The 25,195-nt window shown below is 37.6% G+C and overlaps 1 protein-coding gene across 4 annotated transcripts in view; it reads left to right on the top strand.

The window, feature by feature from the left end:
- LOC117402749 (utrophin-like) overlaps positions 1 to 25,195 on the top strand; it is a 251,345-nt gene that overhangs the window by 34,047 nt on the left and 192,103 nt on the right. For all 4 annotated transcript variants that reach the window (XM_059024118.1, XM_059024119.1, XM_059024120.1 and 1 more), the window contains exons 3-22: positions 192 to 253; positions 2,834 to 2,926; positions 3,490 to 3,567; positions 5,055 to 5,147; positions 5,645 to 5,817; positions 7,348 to 7,463; positions 7,730 to 7,893; positions 10,113 to 10,316; positions 14,255 to 14,436; positions 14,949 to 15,099; positions 16,346 to 16,465; positions 16,638 to 16,739; positions 17,517 to 17,624; positions 18,122 to 18,301; positions 18,456 to 18,625; positions 18,932 to 19,055; positions 20,284 to 20,371; positions 21,253 to 21,494; positions 22,010 to 22,190; positions 24,073 to 24,218. In XM_059024118.1, coding sequence (XP_058880101.1) covers positions 192 to 253; positions 2,834 to 2,926; positions 3,490 to 3,567; positions 5,055 to 5,147; positions 5,645 to 5,817; positions 7,348 to 7,463; positions 7,730 to 7,893; positions 10,113 to 10,316; positions 14,255 to 14,436; positions 14,949 to 15,099; positions 16,346 to 16,465; positions 16,638 to 16,739; positions 17,517 to 17,624; positions 18,122 to 18,301; positions 18,456 to 18,625; positions 18,932 to 19,055; positions 20,284 to 20,371; positions 21,253 to 21,494; positions 22,010 to 22,190; positions 24,073 to 24,218 — 2,777 coding nt within the window. The remainder of the gene's footprint in view (positions 1 to 191; positions 254 to 2,833; positions 2,927 to 3,489; positions 3,568 to 5,054; positions 5,148 to 5,644; positions 5,818 to 7,347; positions 7,464 to 7,729; positions 7,894 to 10,112; positions 10,317 to 14,254; positions 14,437 to 14,948; positions 15,100 to 16,345; positions 16,466 to 16,637; positions 16,740 to 17,516; positions 17,625 to 18,121; positions 18,302 to 18,455; positions 18,626 to 18,931; positions 19,056 to 20,283; positions 20,372 to 21,252; positions 21,495 to 22,009; positions 22,191 to 24,072; positions 24,219 to 25,195) is intronic.

The raw sequence follows: 25,195 nt of genomic DNA, 5'->3' as shown, positions 1-25,195 counted from the left end.
TGAAAATGTTATTTATAGTGTAAGTTATTACAGCTGCAAATAGTAGCAGAAGCACAACTTTTCTTTTTCTGTATTGAAAACCAACACCAAGTAAACATTTAAATGTCTGTTATATCCCTCAAGCTAGCCCGTTCCCCTTTTATAACGCTAAAACATTCTATTTTCTTCTTTTTTTTTTTTTTTTTTTACAGATGAACATGATGCAGTACAGAGGAAAACGTTTACAAAATGGATAAATGCACGCTTCACTAAGGTAAAAATGTACTTGCTTCAACACTGTAAAGTGTATTTAACTTTAGTGAAGTCCAGTATTTTTCCCACAAGAATGTTCCCATGGTACAGTAAAAAAAAAAATTGACTTTATGCAGTAGGTTTATGTGAAATTACATAAATGACAATTCCCTTTCAAGTATGAAATGTAACCATTATTGTATGGGTATTTACCTCTTAAAGACCCGAAACCTGAATAAGATATATATCAAAGCCACTCAACGAGACTGTGGCGCAATCATGCCCTGCCCCGAGGGTATAAAAGGACAGCGCACACATATCTCGGCGCCATTTTCCCTTTCAAGACTGGCCTGACAGGAGCCTGGTATCAGATTTATGCTGTAATAGTTTTTTTTTTAAATGAATTAAGTGTAAATATTGTGTACTACAGCCTGTTTGTTACATCCCGCAGCGGCCTTGTACCCCGCGTGAAGCCAGTGGTTTGAGTCGCTCCTTCCCAGGGATCAAGCAACATAAGTCTGCTGACTTTGGGCTCCCCTAGGCTGCTTAGCTCCGGCTGGAGTTAAATTTAAATTCTCATTTTAAATTACAAGAACGTTTATTTTGTGAACTGTAATTGTGTTATTACTGTTTTCTGTGGAGAAATAATTTTTCTCCTGTTGTAGTTTCTGTGTTTTCTTTACAAAAGTACCCGCACAGCTGCTGGGCTCAGCAGTGCTGCGCTGGACCAATATATGCGCTTTGGTTGAGATTGCTTGCAGTCTCTCCCACAGTATCTTGCTGCCGTTTTGCGGACTGCTTTTGCATCACCATTACGAAGGCTGTTAGTATCTCCACCAAGCAGGCTTCCCTCAGTATTGTGTATGCACTGACTGAGTGGTTTTGACAGTGGCTTGCATAGGTGGGCATCTCTGTACATTGCTACCAGAGGTAACTGCGAACCAGTGGACCCGTACTGAGGTCATCGACCCGCTCCGTTCCCAAATCGTTTTTTCACCATCCGAGACGTTTTTATATTTATGTAATTGTTTAATTATTGCCCCACTGGCAATAGATGCATTGGCACACCAGTGGCCGAGGCAACTGTTATATGCCTTCCCACTGCTCGCCCTGCGTCAGGAGAAAGTCAGGCAGGACTGGGCCAAGGTGCTCTTAGTAGCCCCTTAGCAGCCCTTTAGTAGCTCCTGAGCGGCCAGCTGTGGAGACTGCCCAAGCGCCATGACCTGCTCAGTCAGACGCAGGGGACCTTATGGCATCCCGACCCATGGAGTCTGCAGCTCTGGGTCTGGCTCCTGAACGGCTGCATTTGAACTGTCTGGTCTGTCCAGTAAAGTTACGGGCACCTTGAAAAATGCCAGAGCAGCAGCCACGCATTCCCAGTACGGGTACAAGTGGAGCATCTTTTTCACATGTGGTGCCTGCCTCGGGGGTTTGACTCTATGACCTGTCCCATGGCAGATATACTGCAGTTTTTGCAGGGAAAGATGTGAAATACATACATAGGACTGTGTTTTAAAATAAGTAGGCATTTAGATGTGCTCTAGTTGGTTTTGTTGGTACAGTACTGTATTTTCAGCAGAAGTATTTTAATTCAAAAGTGGACATGTGGACTGTAATACAGTAAATACTTTTAAATCCGGTAAGTATTGTAGCAATATGTAAAATTCACCATTTACGACCCAACAGCAAGATGAAATCAAAATGTTACCTATGCACAGAACTGTGTAAAATGTAAAAGGCAATGCAATTTAGCAAAAGATTTAAAAAATACCAGTTTCCAGAATTAACAGTATCCAAAGTCACTATTCAAAATTGCAGAATATAGTGCTCGATAAGGCCCTAATGTCACAGTTCACTTGCAAATGAAAATTCACAAAAGCAATTAAAGATCACAGATTAAAAAAAAAAAAAAATGCATTACAATATCTAAAACTGTTTAATGATTAACTGTTTTACATTACCCTAGCTTGTCTCGTTTGCTTTGTTTTTGCTGCATTTTCGTCATGTGAAATTGCAGGAAGCGCTGTGTAACTGCACAATAAAGACAGACTGATTTGGCATGCGAGAAAAAAAAAATGCGGGCTGTGACGGATAAACAAGTACATTGTAACATTGAGAGATGGGCTTTGTATCAGAAAACTAGTGACCCAGTCGGAAACTGCGTCATATATGTATGTAGTGGGGATTGATTTTATTCTTAATACAAGGATGGTAAAATGCGACTGACTTGTAGCTGGGTAATGGATATCCGAGTGCTGACTGTATACAATTTTCAGGATTCGGGTCTTTAGGAGGTAAATACCTGTTCAGTAATGGTTACATTTATATTTCCGGGAACCAGGGTTATGATAATAACCTAACATTTAATATTTTAAATGTAATTAAATTGCAGGGTAAATGGTTCAGTCACATGTGTCCTTATTTAAGTGGGACCAGAATGCAATGTTAGAACTTCACTTAAAGAAAAAAAAAACAAAAAACAAAAAAAAAAAACTGTTTTTTAAACATTCTGCTTTCAGTTCTTTTTAAATACTGTATTGTATTGTTTTTTTCAGTTTACAATAAATGCATTTTATAATTGTCCTAAATCCGTGTGTTTAAGGCTGGGAAGCCCCTAATCAAGGACATGTTTGCGGACCTCAGGGATGGGCGAAAGCTTTTGGACCTTCTTGAAGACCTCACAGGGAGCGCCTTGGTAAGGATTTTTTTTAATACTATCTACTGCTAATTTCCATTAATGTCTAAAGCCTATGCATTTTATATTTTACATACCACAGAGTCCTGTTTGGTTTAAAAGCTTTGTAATGGTGAAAGAGGCTTCACTCGACCTTTTTAAAAAATGTGAAATATAAAAAGCCTGTGAACTTCATCCTTTTTCTAGCCAACTGAGTCTTCTGTAGTCGAGTGCTGAGTATAGTGGTGACAGAGTAATGAACCCACAGTTTACAGTGGAAATTGTCTGTGAACCATCTTTGAAGAAATTAAGAAAAGTGTTTTGGCTAAGGTCCCCGAAATAAGACATTTTGTAATATTATTTATTTCTTAGCAGACTTTTCTGTCAGTTTGCACGGCAGCTCAAGGCATACACAATGTATATGTGTGTTGACTCCTGAAGAATGTTGATTAGTTGAAGACTAATTGCAGAAATAGCTTTTTTACCAAATGCAAGCCTTCATGTAGAGACTGGCATCATAGTAAATGTAATACATATATTATAGAATTCTTTCATTATTCCTCCCTGGTATTTGTTTGCTTCAGACCAAAGAACGTGGATCTACGCGAGTACATGCCCTAAATAATGTCAACAAAGTTCTTCAAGTTCTGCACCAGAATAATGTAAGTCTTTGTTTTAATTGTTAGCTGCCTTTTTTCATACACTGCAGTATCTTCTTTTAATTGCACATATCTGTTCAATGGTTTAAGCTGATTTAACACCTCTAGATCTGTTCGGTAACAGTGCATTCTAATACTATAAAAAAGACTTGGGGGTAGATGTACTAAGATGGGCCAGTCGCAGCACAAACATACCACAATTTGCATTTTGGTTACGACATTTCGCAAAGTGCACATTTTGTCGTATGTACTAAGAAAAATACGTTAATGAAGAGAGCCGCAATATACTAATTTTAAATATTATTTGAGGCATCTTGGCAAGATCTCTAGCGAGAGTTAGACAGCAACATTTTTTTCAAATAAAATAGTGGCAGTGAGTTGTGGCTTGCTGCAGTAGAGGGTGCCCGAAGGATAACGTCTATACATGCAAGGGTGCAAGAATCAAAATAACATTCAGGTATTTATGAATGGGAATAATAAGAGACATACACTTCTTTTGTGTTTGATGACCAAGAAAAATAACTGCATTTCTAAAATGTTCAGTTATACAAAGGTGCCTAATTTAAAGGTTTGATAAAAACGTCTGTTTTAGTTTTTGCAATTTTATTTTATTTACTAAAATTAAAGTGTTTCATTTTTTTTCCCATGTGATGTGATTTTCCATCTTTCACAATATTTATTCAAATGAATAAAGGACAGTTTAGATTAGGTTTATTTATAATGTTACAGGATTAAACCTATGAAATGTTTTTAATTTGACATTTTCCCAAGGAGTGCTAATAGTGGGCCGCAGTGCCTAATGCAGCTGAACAGGTGGGCCTCGGGTACAAAAAAAAAAAAAAAAAGGTTGGGAACCCCTACATTACACGAATACAAAGTATGCAAAAGCAATGTGTGTGCAAAATATACATGTCTCCTCATATTGTCCCATAAAGGTTCACTTGGCCTCCAGGTTTTGAAAGCTAGTGGCCAAATGGCCATCAGGCTACACCGTGGTTTGTCCCACCCTGATCACAGTAATAGATTAGTCCTCTTGCAATGTTGTTAACAGCTTTTGACCAGCACACTATTCCTGAATATCTATTTTATAAATTAAAGAAGCGCTAACCTAATGTATTAACATTTATTATTGGCCCTCATTTTATTGTGCTAGGAAGTTATTTGCTTGTTTTTTTTTGTTTTTGTTTTTTTTAAACAGTGCTATAGATACATTTCTGCATCTTGGTACCTTTGCTGTAGGTCATGTGGTCTGATTTCAGCTAGACCATTGGAGTGAGTTTGATCTAAACACAAGAAATGATTAGGTATCAGATCTGCAACTTCGACAGCATTGTCTCTTGAAATACCTGCATATACCAAATTAAAGTATAAAATACAGGAAAATTAACTAAATGATCTTTGACAAGAAATGGGGTTCCAATAATATTACTGCAAACGAGGGACTCGGTCAATTTCTCATCTTTTGTGTTTGACTTCCTTTTTGCGTGCAGGTAGAGTTGGTAAACATAGGAGGCACTGACATTGTGGATGGAAATCATAAACTGACCTTGGGCCTAATCTGGAGCATCATTTTGCACTGGCAGGTTAGTAAACATCACTTCAACACCTTTAATTGATAGTTTATTGTTCCAAGTTACAGCCTTGCACCTTTGTTTAATCTGCAGTTATATTGTTTGGGACAATTGTACTGCAGTGTTTGTTTTTTCAACACTTGGAAAACCTTGTTTTGTGGCTGTAATAATCCATTATTCATGCTGTTTAATGTATACCTGCAGATTGATTGGGATCTTGCTGTTTGTTTGTGATCCTACATTCATGTTGTAATGACTAAACTACTTGTAAACCAAAATAACCATCAGAGAATTTGTCTTTTTTTTCTTTTACAATTTGGAAATCAAAGATGAGGATCCTTTCTGCAATTGTAAATGCCCTGAAAAGTCAGTGTTAACATTGTCTGCAGTATAGTACTGTTATGTTTTATCTGTTAAAGTCCTAACTTTGAAAACCACTTTTTTTAACATTGTATTCAGTTGAAGAAATCTTTCCTTGCTGTGACATATTTTTCTTCTTTGTATTCAAGGTGAAAGACGTCATGAAGGCTATCATGTCACATTTACATCAGACAAACAGTGAGAAAATTCTCTTGAGTTGGGTCCGGCAGTCAACACGGCCATACAACCAGGTGAACGTACTGAACTTCACAACCAGCTGGACTGATGGGCTCGCTTTCAATGCTATTATCCATAAGTTCAAGTAGGTTGCAAAACACTTCTTTTAAAATGAATACATTTTGTACACCCTGCCCCTGTGGTTTTATTTAGGATTATTATATATATATATATACTGTGTTGTGTTTGTTTTAAAACAATATTTTGTTATTGCTGTTTTACAGCATGGATGGGGTTTCAATTCCCATCCAGATAAACTTGCGAGAATGCGTCGACCACTCATATGAGAAACCCCATGTAGAATGTGGCTGAGGGATAAACTAGGTGATTGATAACCATTTAATCCCTCAACCACGATATAAAAACCAGCATCTTTTGCTGACCGGGGTTGGGGTTGTTCAGAGGTGGAACTAGAAAATCTAGAAAATATCTAGAAAATATGAATAACAATTGCTACTCGTTTTGGCTTTACACCAGCACAATACTTGTTTGTTTCAGTATTTTGTGTTTGTCAGTTTATTTTGGCCACTGTGCTGTTTTTCGTTTTGCGTGCAGTGTTTTGTTTTTGTTTAAACGTTTTAGTTATTATTTATTAAGTACTCGCGCAGCGCTTCAACCCGCAGTACTTGTCTGTATCTTCCTCGTCTGTGACGTCACCACCAAGCTACCCTGCCACAGATTTGGACAGGATTATTTTTGTTAAATAAACAAATGTTGGTGCCTATGGATTCTCTTTTTTTTTTGTTTTGTTTTGTTGACACCAATAAAGAACTGACTTTCCAGATTCACACCTGCAATGTCAAACATTTGTTTTTTTAAATAATGCAAACCCTATCAAATAATGTTACCTCGGTGTATTGTTTTACTGCCTTACAGTGGCAATCCCTGTGAGGTTAAGTGTACTTGCACACAACACATTTTGGTTAATCAAAGTTTCAACGTCGTTGGTCATGATCCTTTGGGATAATGTTGTTAGGCCAATTTTAAGGCTAAATGGATGGTCCAAATAATAAGCATGAAAGTGTCTGCATTCAGTTTTGCAGAACTTTCATGTTTTGCCTGATCTAAGATTAAATTTAATAACATAATTGTGTGTCAGAGTTACACGTTATACATTTAATTATTTCTTTAACTTCTGTTAAACCTTGTGTAAAATGTCATTCCAGGACAGGAGTTGCCCATCCCTGACACATTAAATATCTGCTAATGCAATGATAGTTTAATATTTACTTTTTGAATTTAATATGTTCTGAGTGATGAACTCACTTAGTATTTTTAAGTTCTAGGCAAAACTGAGGTTGGCAGCATAATTTTGTATGAAAATGTGGACTGTATTTTGCGGAGAGTCAAATTAACATTAAAAAAATCTAACAGATCAGAAATGTGTTGTAATCTTTTCAAGAAACATGCATTTTTGTTTTAGGTCTTCTATAAGATTGTAGTACATAGCAGGGAGCACTAACTTGTGGCAAGGATGATCTAATTCCTTCATCACGTGTTTAAGTGCAGAAGCACATGAGCTGCTGTTCAAGCATATGTCGCATTCAGTAACAAACTCCAGATCCTAAATACGTGGCCATTTTATTGAGTGCTGCTTTTTTTTTTTTTCTTCCAGGCCTGGTCTTTTCAGCTGGGAAAAGGTTCTGAAGCTCTCCCCAGTGGAGAGACTGGAGCATGCTTTCAACCTGGCCAAACAGCACTTGGCGATTGAAAGACTCTTGGACCCTGAAGGTAATTGGTTTAAGGCATCTCTTATTTATCAGATCAAAGTTGCCCGTGTCACAGAATTATTTTTATGCAAAGGGTGTATCATTCTTTTTAAATTTGTACCACAGGATTGAAATATTTCCCACTGGTTTGTACTCGGACTGCATTTGTAAAATGGAATATGATTTTTCACATTTAATGGGAAAATGCACTGGGTTTCTGGTGTGGAATAGCCCTTTTAAAATTATAATAAGTACTACTTTTCCCCTCTCACACCTCTCCTTCTTAAGACGTTGCTGTTCCACTGCCAGACAAAAAGTCTATCATCATGTACGTGACATCCTTCTTTGAGGTCCTCCCTAAAGAAGTCACTATGGACGACATTCGTGAGGTAGAAACTCTGCCCAGAAGATACAAAGTGGAGTGTGAAGAGAGCCAGTTCAACAGTCAGCAGGTAAGCTGCAATGCTGCTTAAAACAGTAATAAAATCATAAAGTTCTTATTAATTGGCACCAGGAAGCTGGTCCCCTTTTCCTGGTGATGATAATCTGTTGATTTTGTTTTTTCGCTTTTATTAGTACATTATATTAAAACAATTCTGTTCCTTCCTGGTATCTACAGTATTCACTTTGTGTGCTGAGGTTATGGTCTGATTGTAGCTAAATCATTGGACAAATTCAGATGGCTTAGAAAGTCATACATTACCCAGAAGCAACAGACATTTTTAAATCAAATTATCTGCATATTTCCAACTAAAAAAAGAAGCAAAGAACCAAACTATATCCAATACAAGAAAAAAATGTGAGGGAAGAAAATAGATTTCTAAAGTGGTATTTTTAAATTCACACACTTTGTAGCTGTATACATACTCCTTTTACACTCTTGTAGTTTTATATAATTTATAGATCAGGATTTATTCACAGTTTAATTTGTCTTCGATATCGTGGTTTGGATTGTCACTATGTGGTTGGTTGACTTCTCTCAGTAGCATTTATCTGGAAGCCCGGCTGGACTGTTTGTTCAGATTGGGTTGGGCAATCCCACCCCACCACCACCATTGCTATTGCAGATTAGGGAGCTTGAGGTATTGGAAGTTGGAATGTGTTCTAAACAAAGTGTGGTATTGAGACACACAGCTATGTACAGAATGTTGTTAGATTTCCCAGTGTGAACAGTGTGTTCCAGCAAAGAACTTAAAACATCAAAATGATATTGTGGAAGTTGCTGTGTTTGTAAAGACTTTTAGCTGAATTGTCGCTATGAATATGCAGTCTGAGAATTCTAAATATTAGTTATACTTCACTAATGACTAATTATACATCAAGTTTGACTTGTCAGTTTAGAGATGTGGTGAACATAATATGGTGTATTCATAAAAAACAGACTTGCAGTACAAGCTCATGCACATCAGAGTACTTAAAAGGGTCTCACTAAAAACAACAATGGTTATTAAAGAAAATGTGAGCGTCTGTTTTCCCATAATTTAGTTCTTGTGGTGCGATGTACTATACTGATCATCGTTGCTATTTGTACTAATAAGCTTGTTTGAAATATTTCTTTAAAATCCTACTCAGAATGGTGATAAAACTACGCCTGGTGTAGCTGTAGGTGCTGTGTTCATTTCCTCATTGCAGGTGGGTAGTGGTTGCAGGACATGTGGCAATGTCTAGATGTTTTTTACCACTACCCTCAGAATGGTTTGGCGATCTCACAGATGGTCTCTGATTGCTAGCTTAAGATTTCATCAGCCAAGTCTGCTTCTCTTTGCTGTAGTAAGAACGTCTCTTGTGGACGACTTTGGACATAAACAGAACAGTTGAAAACACTCATTTTAAAATACTCTAGAATGTAATGTAGAGAGGATCCAGTAGAGAAACAAACCAGCAAAGAACTGAGAGGGACCGTTGAATCAGACTTCTAGTGTACAGTTTACCCCATGCTGCCCTCCCATCATTATGGTCTTAAAAAAAAAAAAAAAAGGAAATGTTTTATGCAGCTTTCCTTCCTGTAGTTCTAACTAAAGCCAAGAAAATATTGAATAAACAAAGCCCATTGAAATTACGTGGGCTGTTCTTAATGTCAGTAAATGCCATAAAGTATTACAAAGTCTAATAGAAGTTGGGAAGCACAAAAATACTGTAGTTTTAAAGAAACTTTAATAACCAGCTCAATCAACACAGCTCTCTATTCATGATTAGACAAGGCATCCATTTTCTGTTAAAGGGTTATATTTATATTCTGATGGCCTATAACTAGACTCTTATTGATTTTTGTGAAACAAGAAAAACAAGGTAATACCAATATTATTAGTTTGGGTTTAACTATAAGAATAAAAAATAAGTTATTTAATTGCATTTAATTACCTAGTTTCATTAATTTTGGTTTTGGATTTTAATATGTTTAATTCAATTTAACTTGGCTGTCCTGATGTGCAAGATAGGAGACCTGGTATTGTCCAGATATAGGATCATCTGCCAAGATGCAGACGGCACTATTGCAAATAGTCCTACAGAGATGAGGTGCAGTGAAAAGGCCTTTTGTGTTGGTGGTTGGGCTAAAATCTAATCTACAAGCTGACTTAATTTTTATTTTATTTTTAACTTTAAAAAAAAAAAAAAAAAAAGGCGTTGCATTTTGTTGTTGACAACCAGATGTTTTTATGTGTCCTGTCAGAGTACAGCCTCCGAGGAGGAGACGAGCAGCTCTCGTGCGGAGACCCCTAGCACAGTGACGGAGATGGAGGTGGACCTGGACAGCTACCAGGCTACGCTGGAGGAGGTGCTAACCTGGCTCCTCTCGGCTGAAGACACTTTGCAGATGCAAGAGAACATCTCAAATGATGTGGAGGATGTCAAGGATCAGTTCCACACCCACGAGGTACATCTAGCTGACCAGATACCTTTCATAAAGTAAAGCTAGGGATCAGAGGTATCCTATGATCTAACATTTACTCCACCTTCTGATCCTTTACTAGCAGAATGAGTGGGACTCAACACTAGTTTCTTAATTCCTTTAATGGAGATTTCAGATTTGATGAAGGAACTAGCAATTTCTAGTAAGTAATACCGTAATACTATAAAATGCACACTTATACAAATTATGGGATGATTTCTCCTGTAGATATGAGGTACAGGGTTATGTTCTAGTATTCTATATAGTATACTGTGGTGCTTTTGCAAGGGGATGTATACGAAATGTGCATATTATACAAGGAATGTAACCCAAGGTGGACAGTTTTACATTCAGAAAAGTATGGTACTGAAATATTAACAAATTTATGGGTGCAAAACCTGTTCACTGTTGGTTTGTTTAAACGCACATTCAGTGAAATGTGTAAACACCCACTTGCACACACTCACACAATCTATATTTGGTCTTTATGATTGTGCAAAGATAGTGAATTTGGAGACCTGAGTTGTGGCCAAGTGTGCTCCGTAATGTGTAAACACAATGTACCAGCTTATTTATTATATAATACCCTTCTTGTTTTGTTAAGGACACATGCTTCCATGTTTAGGAGCTGGCAGTAATGCTACCTCACAAGCAACAGACCCCTCCCCTCTCTAAACCACATACAAATGTTACTGTAATATGTACAATATGTTGCTCTCTACACCCTATCTAAACCTTCAATTAAGTATTATTACTGCAGCAAATCCCAGGCGTCTGGCTGTTTTTTTGCATTTATTTGGAGAACCACTTCTCATATGTGATGAACCTTGCAGATGCATTTTTTTTTTTTATCGAAGTTAATGAAGGTTTCAGAATATGGAGGTAATTAGTGGCTGTCTGTCCACTAGTTTTCTAGAGTCAATCACAGGTTTCGCCTTTACAGTACTGTACTGATGTTTTTAGAATTTTTTTTTTATTAAGAACGCTGGCCTTCAGGTCACTACATATGCATAGATAGATTTTATTTTGCCTTACTTTGCCAGTTCTGAATTCTTTTTTTTTTTTTTTTTTTTAATAATTTAGTCGTTGCCAATTTAGTTTTTATTATTTTCTCCCCAATTTGAAATGCCCAATTATTTTTAGGCTCAGCTCACCGCTAGCACCCTTGCGCTGACTCGGGAGGGGCAAAGATGAACACACGCTGTCCTCCGAAGCGTGTGCCGTCAGCCGCCCGCTTCTTTAAACTCTGCAGGCTCACCGTGCAGCCGCCTCAGAGCTACAGCGTCAGAGGACAACACAGCTCTGGGCAGCTTACAGGCAAGCCCGCAGGCGCCCGGCCAGACTACAGGGGTCGCTGGTGCGCGGTGAGCCGAGGACACCCTGACCGACCTAGCCCTCCTTTCCCCCGGGCGACGCTCGGCCAATTGAGCGCCGCCCCCTGGGAGCTCCCGTCCACGGTCGGCTGTGGAATAGCCTGAACTCGAACTTGCGACGTCCAAGCTATCAGTTCTGAATTCTTTGACACTCCCCCGCCCCCCCTAATCCCTTCTTTATTAGCTAATGGAGCACCTCTGTTTTATGGGTCAAGCTTTTCATGAGGATTATGGCCAGTTTAATTTAGACTTAAATTACTTTCATGGCCTTGTGGATTTGTTTGGCCCTGAGGGAATAGGCTTACTAGAACCCAGGAATTTTAGGAATTAAATGCAAAGGTTTTGATTAAATCTGGTTATGTACTGCATAGGAAGACTCGGAGAGGGCTGGCCATCATAAAGTACAACATCACTTTACACTACACGGTTATTTATTTATTTATTTATTTATTTTTTAACAAAAATAACATGTTGTAAATGTGGGTGAGACAATATAACATGGGATCAAGGATCAAAATGTCAACAGGTTTTGCATTACTATAAGTTTCACACTTACATCAGCAAAGTAACATTTGGTATTGGCCGTGGGATTTATTAGTAGAAAAAATGTATTCGTAGAATAAATACTGTATTCTAAATGTGTTGATCATGACAGGCTTCAGTCAGAGAGAACAGTTTGAGTTGTATTCTGTAATCATTCTCAATTAAGGTTAATTAGCAGTATTGACCAGCACAAATTAACTGTTCACTGCCACACTGTTTTAACCTCTCACCACATCAATGATACAGATCTTTTTCATATACAGTGCCGTGAAAAAGTATTTGCCCCCTGTCTGATTTTCTGCATTTTTGCATATTTTTGACACTGAATGTTATCGGATCTTCAACCAAAACCTAATATTAGATAAAAGGGACCCTGAGTGAACAAATAACACAAAAAATTGATACATATTTCATTTATTTATTAAAGAAAGTTATGCAACACCCAATGCCCCCGTGTAAAATGCCCCCCTTAGACTCAATAACTGGTTACGCCACCTTTAGCAGCAATAACTGCAACCAAATGCTTCCTGTAGTTATTGATTAGTCTCTCACAGCGCCGTGGAGGAATTTTGGCCCACTCCTCCATGCAGAACTGCTCCAGTGACATTTGTGGGTTTTCTAGCATGAACTGCTTGTTTCAGGTCCAACATCTCAATGGGGTTCAGGTCTGGACTTTGACTAGGCCATTCCAAAACTTAAAATTTCTTCAACCATTCTGATGTAGACTTGCTTGTGTGTTTCGGATCATTGTCTTGCTGCGCTTCAGCTTCAGCTCACGGACGGATGGCCTGACATTCTCCTGTAGAATTCTACTGATACAGAGCAGAATTCATGGTTCCTTCAATGATGGCAAGGCGTCCAGATCCTGATGCAGCAAAGCATCCCCAAACCATGACACTACCACCACCATGCTTGACCGTTGGTATGAGGTTCTTACTGTGGAATGCAGTGTTTGGTTTTCGCCAGACATAACGGGGCCATGTCGGCCAAAAAGTTCCACTTTTGACGCATCTGTCCATGCGTTCCAGAACTCTTGAGGATCATCCAGGTGCTTTTTGGCAAACTTGAGACGGGCATTCATGTTCTTCTTAGTGAGCAATGGTTTCTGCCTTGCTACTCTGCCATGAATCCCATTTTTGCCCAGTGTCTTTCTGATGATGGAGTCATGAATACTGACCTCAGCTGAGGCGAGAGAGGTCTGCAGATCCCTGGATGTTCTAGGGTTCTTTGTGATTTTCTGGACGATTTTACACCTTGCTCTTGGAGAGATTTTGGCAGGACGGCCACTCCTGGGAAAATTCACTACTGTCCCAAACTTTCTCCATTTGAACAATATGGCTCTGACTGTGGTTCGGTGGAGCCCCAGAGCCTTAGAAATGGATTTGTAAACCTTTCCAGACTGTTAAGCATAAACAACTTTTTTCCGGAGGTCTTCAGGAATTTCTTTTGTTCGTGGCATGATGTGCCTCTAGAACATGTGTGCTGATAACTCTGATGGTAAGGGCCAAAGTTAGTCAGATTTATATTGGGCAGGGCAGGCCCAAATCAGGCCTGGTTGTTAACCAAATTACTCAAACAGCTGCCCCTAATTATCCCTTTAATTGGGTTGAGTTAACTTTTTCAAACATGAAGAATGCATATTTGATTACCTTGCACACTAAACAAATGAAAGAAGCACCAAACTTTAGTGTTATTTTTTCTCTCAGACTCCCTCTATATACTTCTACAACCTACAAAAAAATCTGACCAAATACAATGTGAAAAATGTGCAAAAATGCAGAAAATCAGACGGGGGGCAAATACCTTTTCACGGCACTGTACAGTATACATTTTACTTAATAACAATCTATACCAATATATCCTATTTCCTTTAAGTTATGCTCTTGTTTTTTGTACAAAAAAACATGCACCTGTCTGTGACCTGTCTTTTAGGCATTTTGAGAAGTGTTCTTTGACCTTAATGCCTTACAAGGCAGGTGCTCATGGTGCCCGTTGTTCCCCTGCCAGGATTTTATGATGGAGCTGACTGCGCACCAGAGCAGTGTAGGCAATGTGCTGCAGGCTGGGAACCAGCTGATTGCACAGGGCAACCTGACAGAAGAGGAGGAGGATGAGATCCGGGAGCAGATGTCTCTCCTCAACTCCCGCTGGGAGAGCCTGCGTGTGGACAGCATGGACAGGCAAGCCAGGTGGGTCAGAAGCCACTCCCTACAAGCTGAGGAAGTCAAGCAGGGGAAAAAAAAAAATATATATATATATATATATATATATATATATATATATATATATATATATATATATATATATATATATGTAGATAGATAGATAGATAGATAGATAGATAGATAGATAGATAGATAGATATAGATATATATCTATATATATATATATATAATCTATAGATATATATCTATATATATATATATATATATATATATATATATATATATAATCTATAGATATATCTATACTATTTATTAACACTATTGCTATTATTATTATTATTATTATTATTATTATTATTATTATTATTATTATTACTACAATTACTATTAATCAATTAAATGTCCATCTTGTTAACATCCTCTTGTTGAGGATGCTAAATTGAATTTTTTCTCCAAGACGGTAGTCCCATATTAGACATTTAAATAGGACTAGTACAAATTATAATAACATAACTTTTATTTTCCTGTTTACCCAGACTACATGAAGTCCTGATGGAGTTGCAACAGCAGCAATTACAAGAGCTTTCTGACTGGCTGACCGAGACAGAAGCAAGAATTCGCAAGATCGAGTTGGAGCCCTTTGCTGATGATGTGGAAGCCTATGAAAAACAGATGGAGCAACATAAGGTACATGCTCATAGATACAGTAAGATACATTTAATTGATAGTCGCCAGTATTTTGAACTGCTATTTAATTGACATTTAAAGACCTTTCTGCATAATGCAACAGGTTGAATAAGTTTCCACTTTCTAAATTCACATGCATCTGGCTGCAGCTTTTTGCATGAGATCGTTTTTGTGCAGTAAATTGCAAATTCACATTTGGTTTCAACCAATGCTGTTTGACACTGTTGCATCGTGCATTGAGGAAAATGTGCATATGACTTCAGTGGTGCTGTTTTCAGCAGCCTTTTAGGTGGCGGTCCCTACTGAGAAAGTGGCAAAATCAAGTAGATGCAGTAGCTTTCAGTTCTGTTCCTAGTCTTACGCCTTTCATAAAGAAGTGTGTTTAAATTGGGACATAAATGTAATATCTGTATTGTTAGATACAACCTTGATTTAAATGGCCACATTTTTTATAATTGAAAAAAATCAATTCAAAATCTGAAAAGTGAGAGACCCTGTGTTACACTTGATCATTCAATCTTTTTTGTGCTGAGCAGTAAGAGCTGGTGAGTAGCTGGAAGAGCAGCAAATGCTACCCATCACCTGTGCACTTCTTTGTTAAATAAACAGTGGTGCTGTTTCGAAGCCTCACTTGATTAATCACCACCTCATTAAACATGAGTGTTGCGCTGATAGCTGATGATGCTTCAGTGGGCTAGGAAGATTACATTTTTTTTAAAACAAGGGTTGTTTTTTTTTAAGCTGGTTTTCAGTCAGTCCAGTCACAATACTGTACAAGGAGATTCCAGGTGCATACTTTGGGCAGCATCCATCATGTTTGCTCGCCTTCAGCCAATCACATTATTCACATTAGACATTAGTCAGTCACATTAGCCTGTACTGTGTCATCGTCCAGGATTTTTAAAGACTTACCAATAATATTTCTACCTGTTTTACATTAGACTGAACTGCGTGTATCTGTTTTTGTGCGGGACATATGTTAAAAGCATTTTCTCAAAATGTAAAGCATGCAGCCTGAATTTTGGTGTTGATGAGCACAAAGAATCCTTTGACACCTTATGAGCGGTTTAGCCATGTACAGTAACAACTCCGTAATTGCTGTTGGTTTTAAACCTTATAGCCCTACAAGTAGCTGTTGTAAAGTTATTTGGCAGGGTGTTTGTGATATAACTTGATTATCTGCCCAGTTCCTATACAGCAAGGTAGAGCACCTGAAATGTCTTCAGCGGCTCATTAATCATTGCAGGTCCTGCAGAATGACCTAGAGATGGAACAGGTGAAAGTAAACTCCTTGACTCACATGTTGGTTGTTGTGGATGAGAATAGTGGAGAGGGAGCCACTGCTGCACTGGAGGAGCAACTGCAGGTAAATTTAATTTTTGTTGTTCCTGGGATTTAATACAAACAGATTATAATCTGATTTCAGCAGGTGGTTACTTTTTGTTTGCTACATTTTACTTAGTTATGTAGTATGTCAAGTATGCTGAACATACTTTAATTTAAATGTATGATTTCTAACTTTATATTTCTTGTTGTAGATACTTGGTGAGCGCTGGGCAGTGGTTTGCCGTTGGACTGAAGAGAGGTGGCACAAACTGCAAGACATCCACTTAGTGTGGCAGCAAATGATAGAGGATCAGGTAAATTACTCTTATCCAGGGCAAAACAACTATTGGGATATAGTGGAGGTGTCTTTACTTCACATCCTAGATTTCTGCTCAAACTGTGATGATTCATAGTGTGGACATTACTTACTCCTTTCCTTACCTATATTGTGGTTCTCTCAATGCTGTAAAATTAGCACTGTATTTTCAAAATGTACAAAAGCAATACAAATAAAGTGATATTTTATTACATTTTTTGTTCATGTTTACCTAGTCTATCTGAAATATCCTAATTCGTGTCATCGGTGTAGCTGTCAAGAAAGCTAATCTTGTTCATTACAGTGCGCTGAACAACAGAACAAAAAGAAAAAACCTGTCTGTTGTCAGCTATTTAAAAATCCTTTCACCTGGGAAAAAAAAAAACATTGGGATTAGTCCTCATTTCAAAAGTGTCCTAGGTACTGCAGTCAACAAGCATTAGTTTCATTTGTTATCTGCTTTGCTGTCACTCAAAGAAACAGGTGTATAGTCACTGAAGTTCAAACGACTGCTATTTAGATATTTATATAGTACAAATGGGGCAGTCTCGCTCTGAATGGTATAACATTATAGAGATATATTTAACGGGCCCTGTCACTAATGAGTTTTCACTCGTGAAGGGATATACAGTAGAACAGGTTGTTGGGGGGGAAAAATGCTGCTTCTATTATGGAATCTGGGCGCCTCATAAAGGTGTCTATTGTTTTCATGGGCTCACTTGCTGTGGAGGTGTACCACAAACCACCATCACACTGTGTCACTTTTGTTTTTCAGTGCTTGTTCAAAGCATGGCTTACAGAGAAGGAAGAAGCTTTAAGTAAAGTCCAGACCCGCACCTTCAAAGACCCCAATGAAATGAATGTTAATGTTCGAAGACTGGCGGTAAGTGTGTGTTTTTTTTGGTCATTGGTCTATATTCTACCAGTTGTAAATGCTACAGATTCATACAATACAACAGTAAGGTTTTAGATTAAGGGTTGTCTTTCTCTGTAACTGGTAGATATAGTGCTTATATTGGATAGGAGAAGGACTGGAAATGATTATGCATATTTTCCTTTGTCATAAAAACCCAAAACATTTTGTTAATGTTAATTTCTTTAAGTTGCTAAGCTAGATTTTGCGTAATGGATACCTTTTTATCACTGTTTCCTTTTTTTTTTATTTTCCAAATGCTTTTCTTTATTTGGACGACTTTGGTTTTAAAAAATGCACATTTGGACTTCCAGCAAGAAACTTGAAGCATTTAAGCTTGAAATCCAAACAGTTTTTTTTTTTACATTTGAGATATTTAATAACACAGCATTCAAGTAAACAAAAGCAATGTTGGATATTTTGCAAGTGGATTGAAATATGGATTTCTGACCATGTGTTCTTGACAGATTTTGAAGGAAGACATGGAGATGAAACGCAGGACGCTGGACCAGCTCAGTGATGCAGGACAGGATGTTGCACAGTTACTGAACAGCAAAAATACTGCGGACAAAATTGATAGTGACATGGAGGAACTGACACAGAGATGGGACAACTTGGTTCAAAAGCTGGAAGACTGTTCCAGTCAAGTACGTAATTTACAACTCATTTTATTTATTTTTTTCAGTTACTCAAACAATCCTTTTTAGATCAACTAGCAATCTGGTGCACTCGTCTTATTTGGTGCTCTGGCATATATTGCAGTTTTTTTTTTTTTTTTTTTACACCCTTTTTTTCTTTAAGGTGACGGAAACGGTGACAGAATCCGGGTTGTCTCAAATACAGGAGAAGGCTGTTATAGAGACAGTCACAATGACAGAGAAAGTAACCGTAAAACAATCGAAGCAAGAGCTGCCACCTCCTCCACCCCCCAAGAAACGACAGATGCACATCGATATGGAAGTCAAAAAACTGTGAGGCATTCTTCTTATCTGTTTATAAGAAACATCTTGGGTACAGGAAGGAGCATTCTGTTTAACACCCTTCGTTGTTCTGGCTTAGGTTATTTATTCTTTCAGTTGCCCTGCACACTTATGGAAAAGGTTAGACTATCTGACCTTTTACGGTTGTAAAAAAACTAAAAACAAAACACTATAGAATCACAGTATTTTATGTGTTAGAGGGGTTTGATAAATATTTTAGAATGCTAAGTGCTGTTAAGGTTTGATTTTGTTTATTAATTAAAAAAAATAAAAAAATAATGTTTTTACTTTACCCAGGATTGAAAGTGAATTTGCTGGGATTCTGAATTGGATTTTGAGAACAAGCGCTTCCATTCAAGCCTTGGAGTTCAAAGACTATAAGAAGATGGTAGACACATCTGGCATAAATGAAAAGATTAAGGTAATTCATTACACCCACACACACTGAGCATCAAAAGAAAAACTCTGTTTTAGAGCAGGTGCAGTGACTTTTTATTGTGCTGATTTAACAATTGACATCACGAAGATGCTGCAAAATGATCTGTCGATCTTGGGCAAGTGTTGTGAGTCTTGGTCTCCCAGTTAATGGCCTGTCATTGACAGTGTGTGTCTGGTTATACCATCTCGCCAGGTTTGAAATTGCTGGCTGTGAGCACCCAAGACGGCAAGCCAGAGTATGCTGCCCTAGTCCAGCCTCCGACATGCCGATTGCACCAGGGCGCTGCTCTTTTTTTTTTTTTTTATAAATTTAGTCGTTGCCAATTATTTTTATTATAATTGGCACACAAGACAGGCAGGCAGCAAGTCTCAATCGAGCGCCCGTCTGTAAACAATCATTTGATCAAACATAACAACTCCAAAAAGCACACAAAACAAACCTGTTTCCTCATACAAATTACACCAACACTAATTCCCCCCTGTGGTATGTTTAAAAGAAAACAGTAAAGAAATGAAAAAGGAAAGAATGTACACTTGCATGCTGAATGCAGTAATTACATGTCCTTTCTCTTGAAAAAAACTACCCAGCGTAGATTGCTCCTCACGCCTGTTGCCTGGTTGCAGTTTGTGTGAAGATGCATTCGTCATGCATGATTCGTACTACAATAGGTCATCTTTGAATTAGCGTGATCTTTGAATTAGTCAACCATGGTCTTTGTTTTCACTGAGAGAGTGACACGCTTGACACTGGAGAAAGTTCAGTGTCAGTCAGTACTGAGATCGCTGTATCTGGGTTGATCCTGTGTGTGATCGTTCTGATAGGGCTAATTTGCATTGAAATAAATCGGTTCTTGCTGTTGGGAACGTTAAAAATGGGTGTTCGTTAAAAGAAGGGTTCGTTATAGTGAAGTTAGCCTGTATATTGGTGTGTGTGTGTGTGTGTGTGTGTGTGTATATATAGAGAAAGGGATGTTTTTTTTTATACATCTGGAGCACAGTTTATAAAGTACATTTCGTTAACATCCAAAAAAAAAAAAAAAAAGATTTGAGCATTTTTATAGTTCACGTATAGTTAACTATTTTTTTCCATCTTTTGTATGCACCTCTAAAACCGAAGTTAATCTCTAACATGTTGCTAGATATTTTATATTACAATTATTTAATGATGTATAGCATTGTATGTATAGGTTTTTAAGTCTACGGTCTTATAGTCTGTAGATGCTGAACTGACAGACAAACGGGAGAAGATGGAGGAGGTGACCAGGTCTGGGCAAAATCTGTTGGAACAAATGTTAAAAGGTAGTATCTGCTGCTTGTGACATTTTGCACCTATGGGCCCTGTTTTGAAGCATAATAAAGTTAATATTAAGAGCAGAATGAAATAATTGGTGTTTTTGTTCTCCTAAAATTTTTTGTTTCTACTATAAACTACTAAAACATACTGAAATTATGCTCTATTAAAGCTAAAAAGACAAAACTAAAAAAATCAAGTTGATATAACGAACAAGAGAAAAAAAGGATTCAATAATTGATTAATTAAAACTTTTGGGTGGCCCGAAATGAGGAAATATAGACGCAGTACAGGTTTGTTAATAATTTTAATCTTTTGAAAGGCTACTAAAAATGGACTATCTGAACAACATATTTTATTTAAGCTGCTTTATACACTTTTTCAACAAGTGTAGTTGCTACAAAATGGGTTCTAATGGGGACGTGACTTTATACAATACTTTAATTGCATAATCAAAGATTACTTGAGTAACTTACAAATACAGTTACTCAAGCAAGATGTATGCAAGCAAGATATTTCAGTTTTTTATTTTTCTTAAAAATATTTCCCAACATAAAACCAATGTCACCTTACAATAATTGATTTTGAGTTTCAGTGTTTTAAAATAAAATATCAAACAGAACGAAATTTCAATGTACCATTTGTAATTCAGTAATATGAGAGAATTGGTCAGGGGTCTGAATACTTTTGCAAGGCACTGTATATATATTTTGCAAAACATTAAAACAACATCTGCTTCATAGGTTGAGATGCACTGTTGTATAAATTAGCATAAAGCAGAATTGTGCTAAATATTGAAAGCATTATTTAAAATAACTTTGAGTTACGATTTTGTTCCTTCTTTAACAAAACAAAGCCACAGTTTAACCAAGTTGCTTTGTCTGTACAGAAGGCCTGCCTACAGAAGAAGTACAAAGCACCTTGGAGAAAATCTCCTCGGAATGGAAGAACAGTGGCAGACAGCTGGAAGAGCTGAAAAAGAAGGTCCAGTTCCAAGATGAGATCAATGCTTTTTCCAAGGAGCTGCAGGAACTGGAGCAGGTTGTAAAGGGGAAGGAGGCGTGGCTGAAAGAAGTGCCCGCTGAGGCTTCTGAGCAGCGTCTCGTACACACACTGAAGGCATCCTGTGAGGTCAGCTTACAGCGGATTATATATTTACAGATAATAAATCGCCACACGCAAGTTAAAGGAGCATGCTAGTTAAAACAAGCAGACTTCTCCGTAATTATATGTAAAATGTACTTCTTTTGAAAGTAAAATGGACATATATTATGTTCAGGATCTAGCTATTTAATTACATTATGTAAAATCCTAGTTTTGTATAAGTGAAGTACTAGTTGTTAAAATAATTAAAATGGTTTAAGATGTGGTTATAACTTGTACACATTAGGAAAGGAACTGCTTTGGGTCATGGTGACAGTGTCCTTCAGTGGAAAGACACATTGGCATGCAACAGAGAAAGATGTGGCCTGTTCTGTGGACCCTTTTTTTATGTAGGAATTGGTTATATTTTGGAATCCAGATATGAATATCTTCCAATTACAATTCGTAATCTCTGAACATCGAATTTGTTTTTTCTTGTTCTTTAAAAAAAAAAAAAAAAAAAAAAAAAAGTAAAAAACTGTCTTCTCTTTTTGCGGTGATAGACTGAACTGACCCAGCTAACCAGTCTGAATCCTCGAGTAGAGAAGTTGGCATCTGTGGCTGCAGCACTTAGCAGGGAGCCTTCATCACCAAGCTTTGTCCAGGCTGACCTCAATGCCCTCACTGCACGCTTCAGGGCAGTGCTGCAGGAACTCCAGAGCAAGCAGCAGCAACTGCACACAGGTAACTGTGAATGTACACGTATCTGATTTTTCAGGTTAATTTCAGGCTTGTTCATTATGCGGAAAGACAGGTCACACTCGTCCAGAGAATTATTCTTCAGATAGGGTGGATTGCATACTGGGGGATTTTGTTTCCACATTGTTTAACATTTTTTTTTTTTTTTTTGTAATTAAATCTGAGATTTTTAAAACAAACAAAAAAAACACATTTATTTGTTTTTAACTTAAAGCTCATCTAGTCGATCTACAAGGCATTTTAATTACAACTATAACTATATTAACTATCAATAATGAAATACAGTGCTCCCTCGCTATAAGGCTCTCGGTTGTAACACGCCTCGGATATAACGCTCCTACAGCATGTCCCCCAATTCCCTATACTGTGATTTATGCAATATTTCTACAGTAAATACAGTACCGGTGTTCACACTATAAACAACTTCTCATTCTAACTTCCTTTGCTGTCTCTCCATTTGATACAGTATCTGAACTGAAGAAAAGCTGTGCTGGCACTTTATAACAGACATCTTATTCAGCATTCATTTAATAACTAAATAAATATTAGGCCTGTTACATGGTTATCTTTCCTAATGTATTTACTTTTTTGCTGCAAGAGGAGCTGCAGCTTTCTCCGGGAGACAAGACGCTTCAGCCTCGCTTCAGCCCCGCTCCGGCAGCCGAACCTGGGGCAAGCCCATTCCCTCTTCCCCTCGTCGATCTGTCACCCCGATGATCAGTTCAGTGCTTTTTAAACCGGTTGATAATATCAATAGCAATTGAACCAATAGAAATTAAACAAGCTTATCTTGGATTTGTGCTTTTTCTGCCCATTTCTGTGTCCATATTAATAAATAATATTTTAATAAAGGCCTTTATGATAATGATTACCATCTTGTCTTTCTGAATGGCACTTAATGCTTTCCTTATGTAGCTACATTACTACAGATTTCCCCCATTTAGATACAGTGCAATTGAGTGTATACAGAGGTTGCCATCTGCTGTCCTTTCGAGTTTCTGCAATAGATGCTGTGGCAGGTCAGCAGATTGTAGATAGTGATAGTTGTGAATGTAAGTTTGGCAGGGATGGTGTTGGATCCATCCCTGCCAACAACCACTGGTGGAATGTGGTCATTCCCTAATTAGGTAATTTGAGTTCTAATTGGGCAAATCCTTTGTTTGGTGGAGGAGTTTGTGGAGAAGGATCGTTGGTAGAACCTTTAGTGAAGGTTGTGTTCAGGGTATAATGTTAATAACAATGTTTATCGGAGCCTTACTTATGTTAATCAAAGTCTGTTACTCAATTATCCCAGTACAATAAAAGCTGTCACATTTTTTAATTACATCTATGGTTTTATTCCTAAAGATCTTGTAAAGTACAGTAACAAATATAACACATGAAAGGAAGAAACAAGAAAAAAGTTCCCAGCTTAACCAGTGATTGACCAAGTAGATATTCACATTGTACTGCCAAATAATACATCAGTCATTTTATTTTATTAGCTGGTCACTTTATCAACTCTGATTATTCAAATCAAGGCGTTTACCATGCTCTCCGAATCGTCTCTACTGTCACAGCTGTGTGATCAAACATTAAGGTTTCAATAAAGTGGTTAACAGATACAGGAACTGAGTGCAAGTCATTGTTCCAGCATGTCTAGAGGGCTAGATACCCGTTTCCAAGTCATTCTCAGTATGTGCAATAGGTTTACACATTTATTATTCAAGACTTTGTTCCACCCTCTGGTTTCTCTATAAACCTCCATGTATGTTCCCCCTCAGCTATACTTGCATTACACTCGTAATGTACTTGCAAGCCCTTTGGAGAGAGCCCTTTCCCTAATTTCTGATTTGATGTTGTGTTTGTTTGTGTGTTTGCATTTTAGTCCTGGTCAGTCTCCCTACCCAGGAACATCGGGAATCTATAAAGAGCGTATCAACTCTGCTGGATGGAGCAGAGAGCAAGCTTTGCTCAATTCAGAGTGAGGTGGTGGATCCAGAAACGGCTGAAAACGCAATAAAGAATGCAAAGGCAGGTGTCCGTTAACAACTTTACTGTTTTATTCTACTGTGGAATTTCTAATAAGGACTCCTCATTTAAATGATAGTCCTATTTCAAGTGATACATTATTATCAGATAGTGGAGGACCGGATCATTTTAATTGATTGAACAGGCTGTCTGGGTGCTTGCACATTTGTTAATCTGTATACAATTTTTTCTCATTTGTTCAGACATTAACCCTTGCCATTCTAAGCACTGCTTGACCCTTCATAATCCTCCTGTGTAGCCTCACTCAGAATTGCTGTTCTGCGACGTTTTACCATTTTGAATTGACTATAGCGTAGTACTACTTGTCAGGATCTCATAGATTCCTTGATGGCCTTTTTCTTTTAATCATGAAAAATATTAAAATGAATAAATCAATAATTGTAATCAAAATTGACATGTTTCATGGGATTATATTTTTGTTATACCAGCTTCAGTTTTTGCATAAACTGTACTGAACACTGTTAGGGGAAAAAACAAACAAACAAAAAAACAGGATATAGATTATTTTCTCTCTCCCTGGTTACAAAGCTTACAAAATAGACAAACAATCCTGGAGCACAAACAAGCAAAACACTAGTTACATTTATTTTTTTGACCTACCGTATTAGGTTCCTTATGTAGGATAGGGTTCGGTGCTCTACTACACACATTCTTTGCATTTTACTATCATTTTGTGAAGACATTTTCATTGACAATGAGGGTCATTGAAAGTTTTATCTGAAGTGTATTTGTTTTGGATTTTTACAGTGTATACTTAATATAGGGTTTCCACATAATTTGCCAGCAGCATGCCACAGCTTGTTGCTCTCAGCACAGACAATGGTTTATATTCTATAAACTGTTAATATGTCATAATCAGCAGTGAAAAGGTGTGAAAGCTCCAAGCAGTGTGATTTTAGGCTCCCCTGGTTCCTTTTCAAGTACAGTACAATGTCGCATATCCGACCCCCTGTGGACTG

Source organism: Acipenser ruthenus, chromosome 5 (genome assembly GCF_902713425.1).
Source record: "Acipenser ruthenus chromosome 5, fAciRut3.2 maternal haplotype, whole genome shotgun sequence".
NCBI classification, from domain to species: Eukaryota; Metazoa; Chordata; class Actinopteri; order Acipenseriformes; family Acipenseridae; genus Acipenser; species Acipenser ruthenus.
Note: the sequence above shows the minus strand (reverse complement) of the source record. Positions and strands in the feature narration are given on the sequence as shown.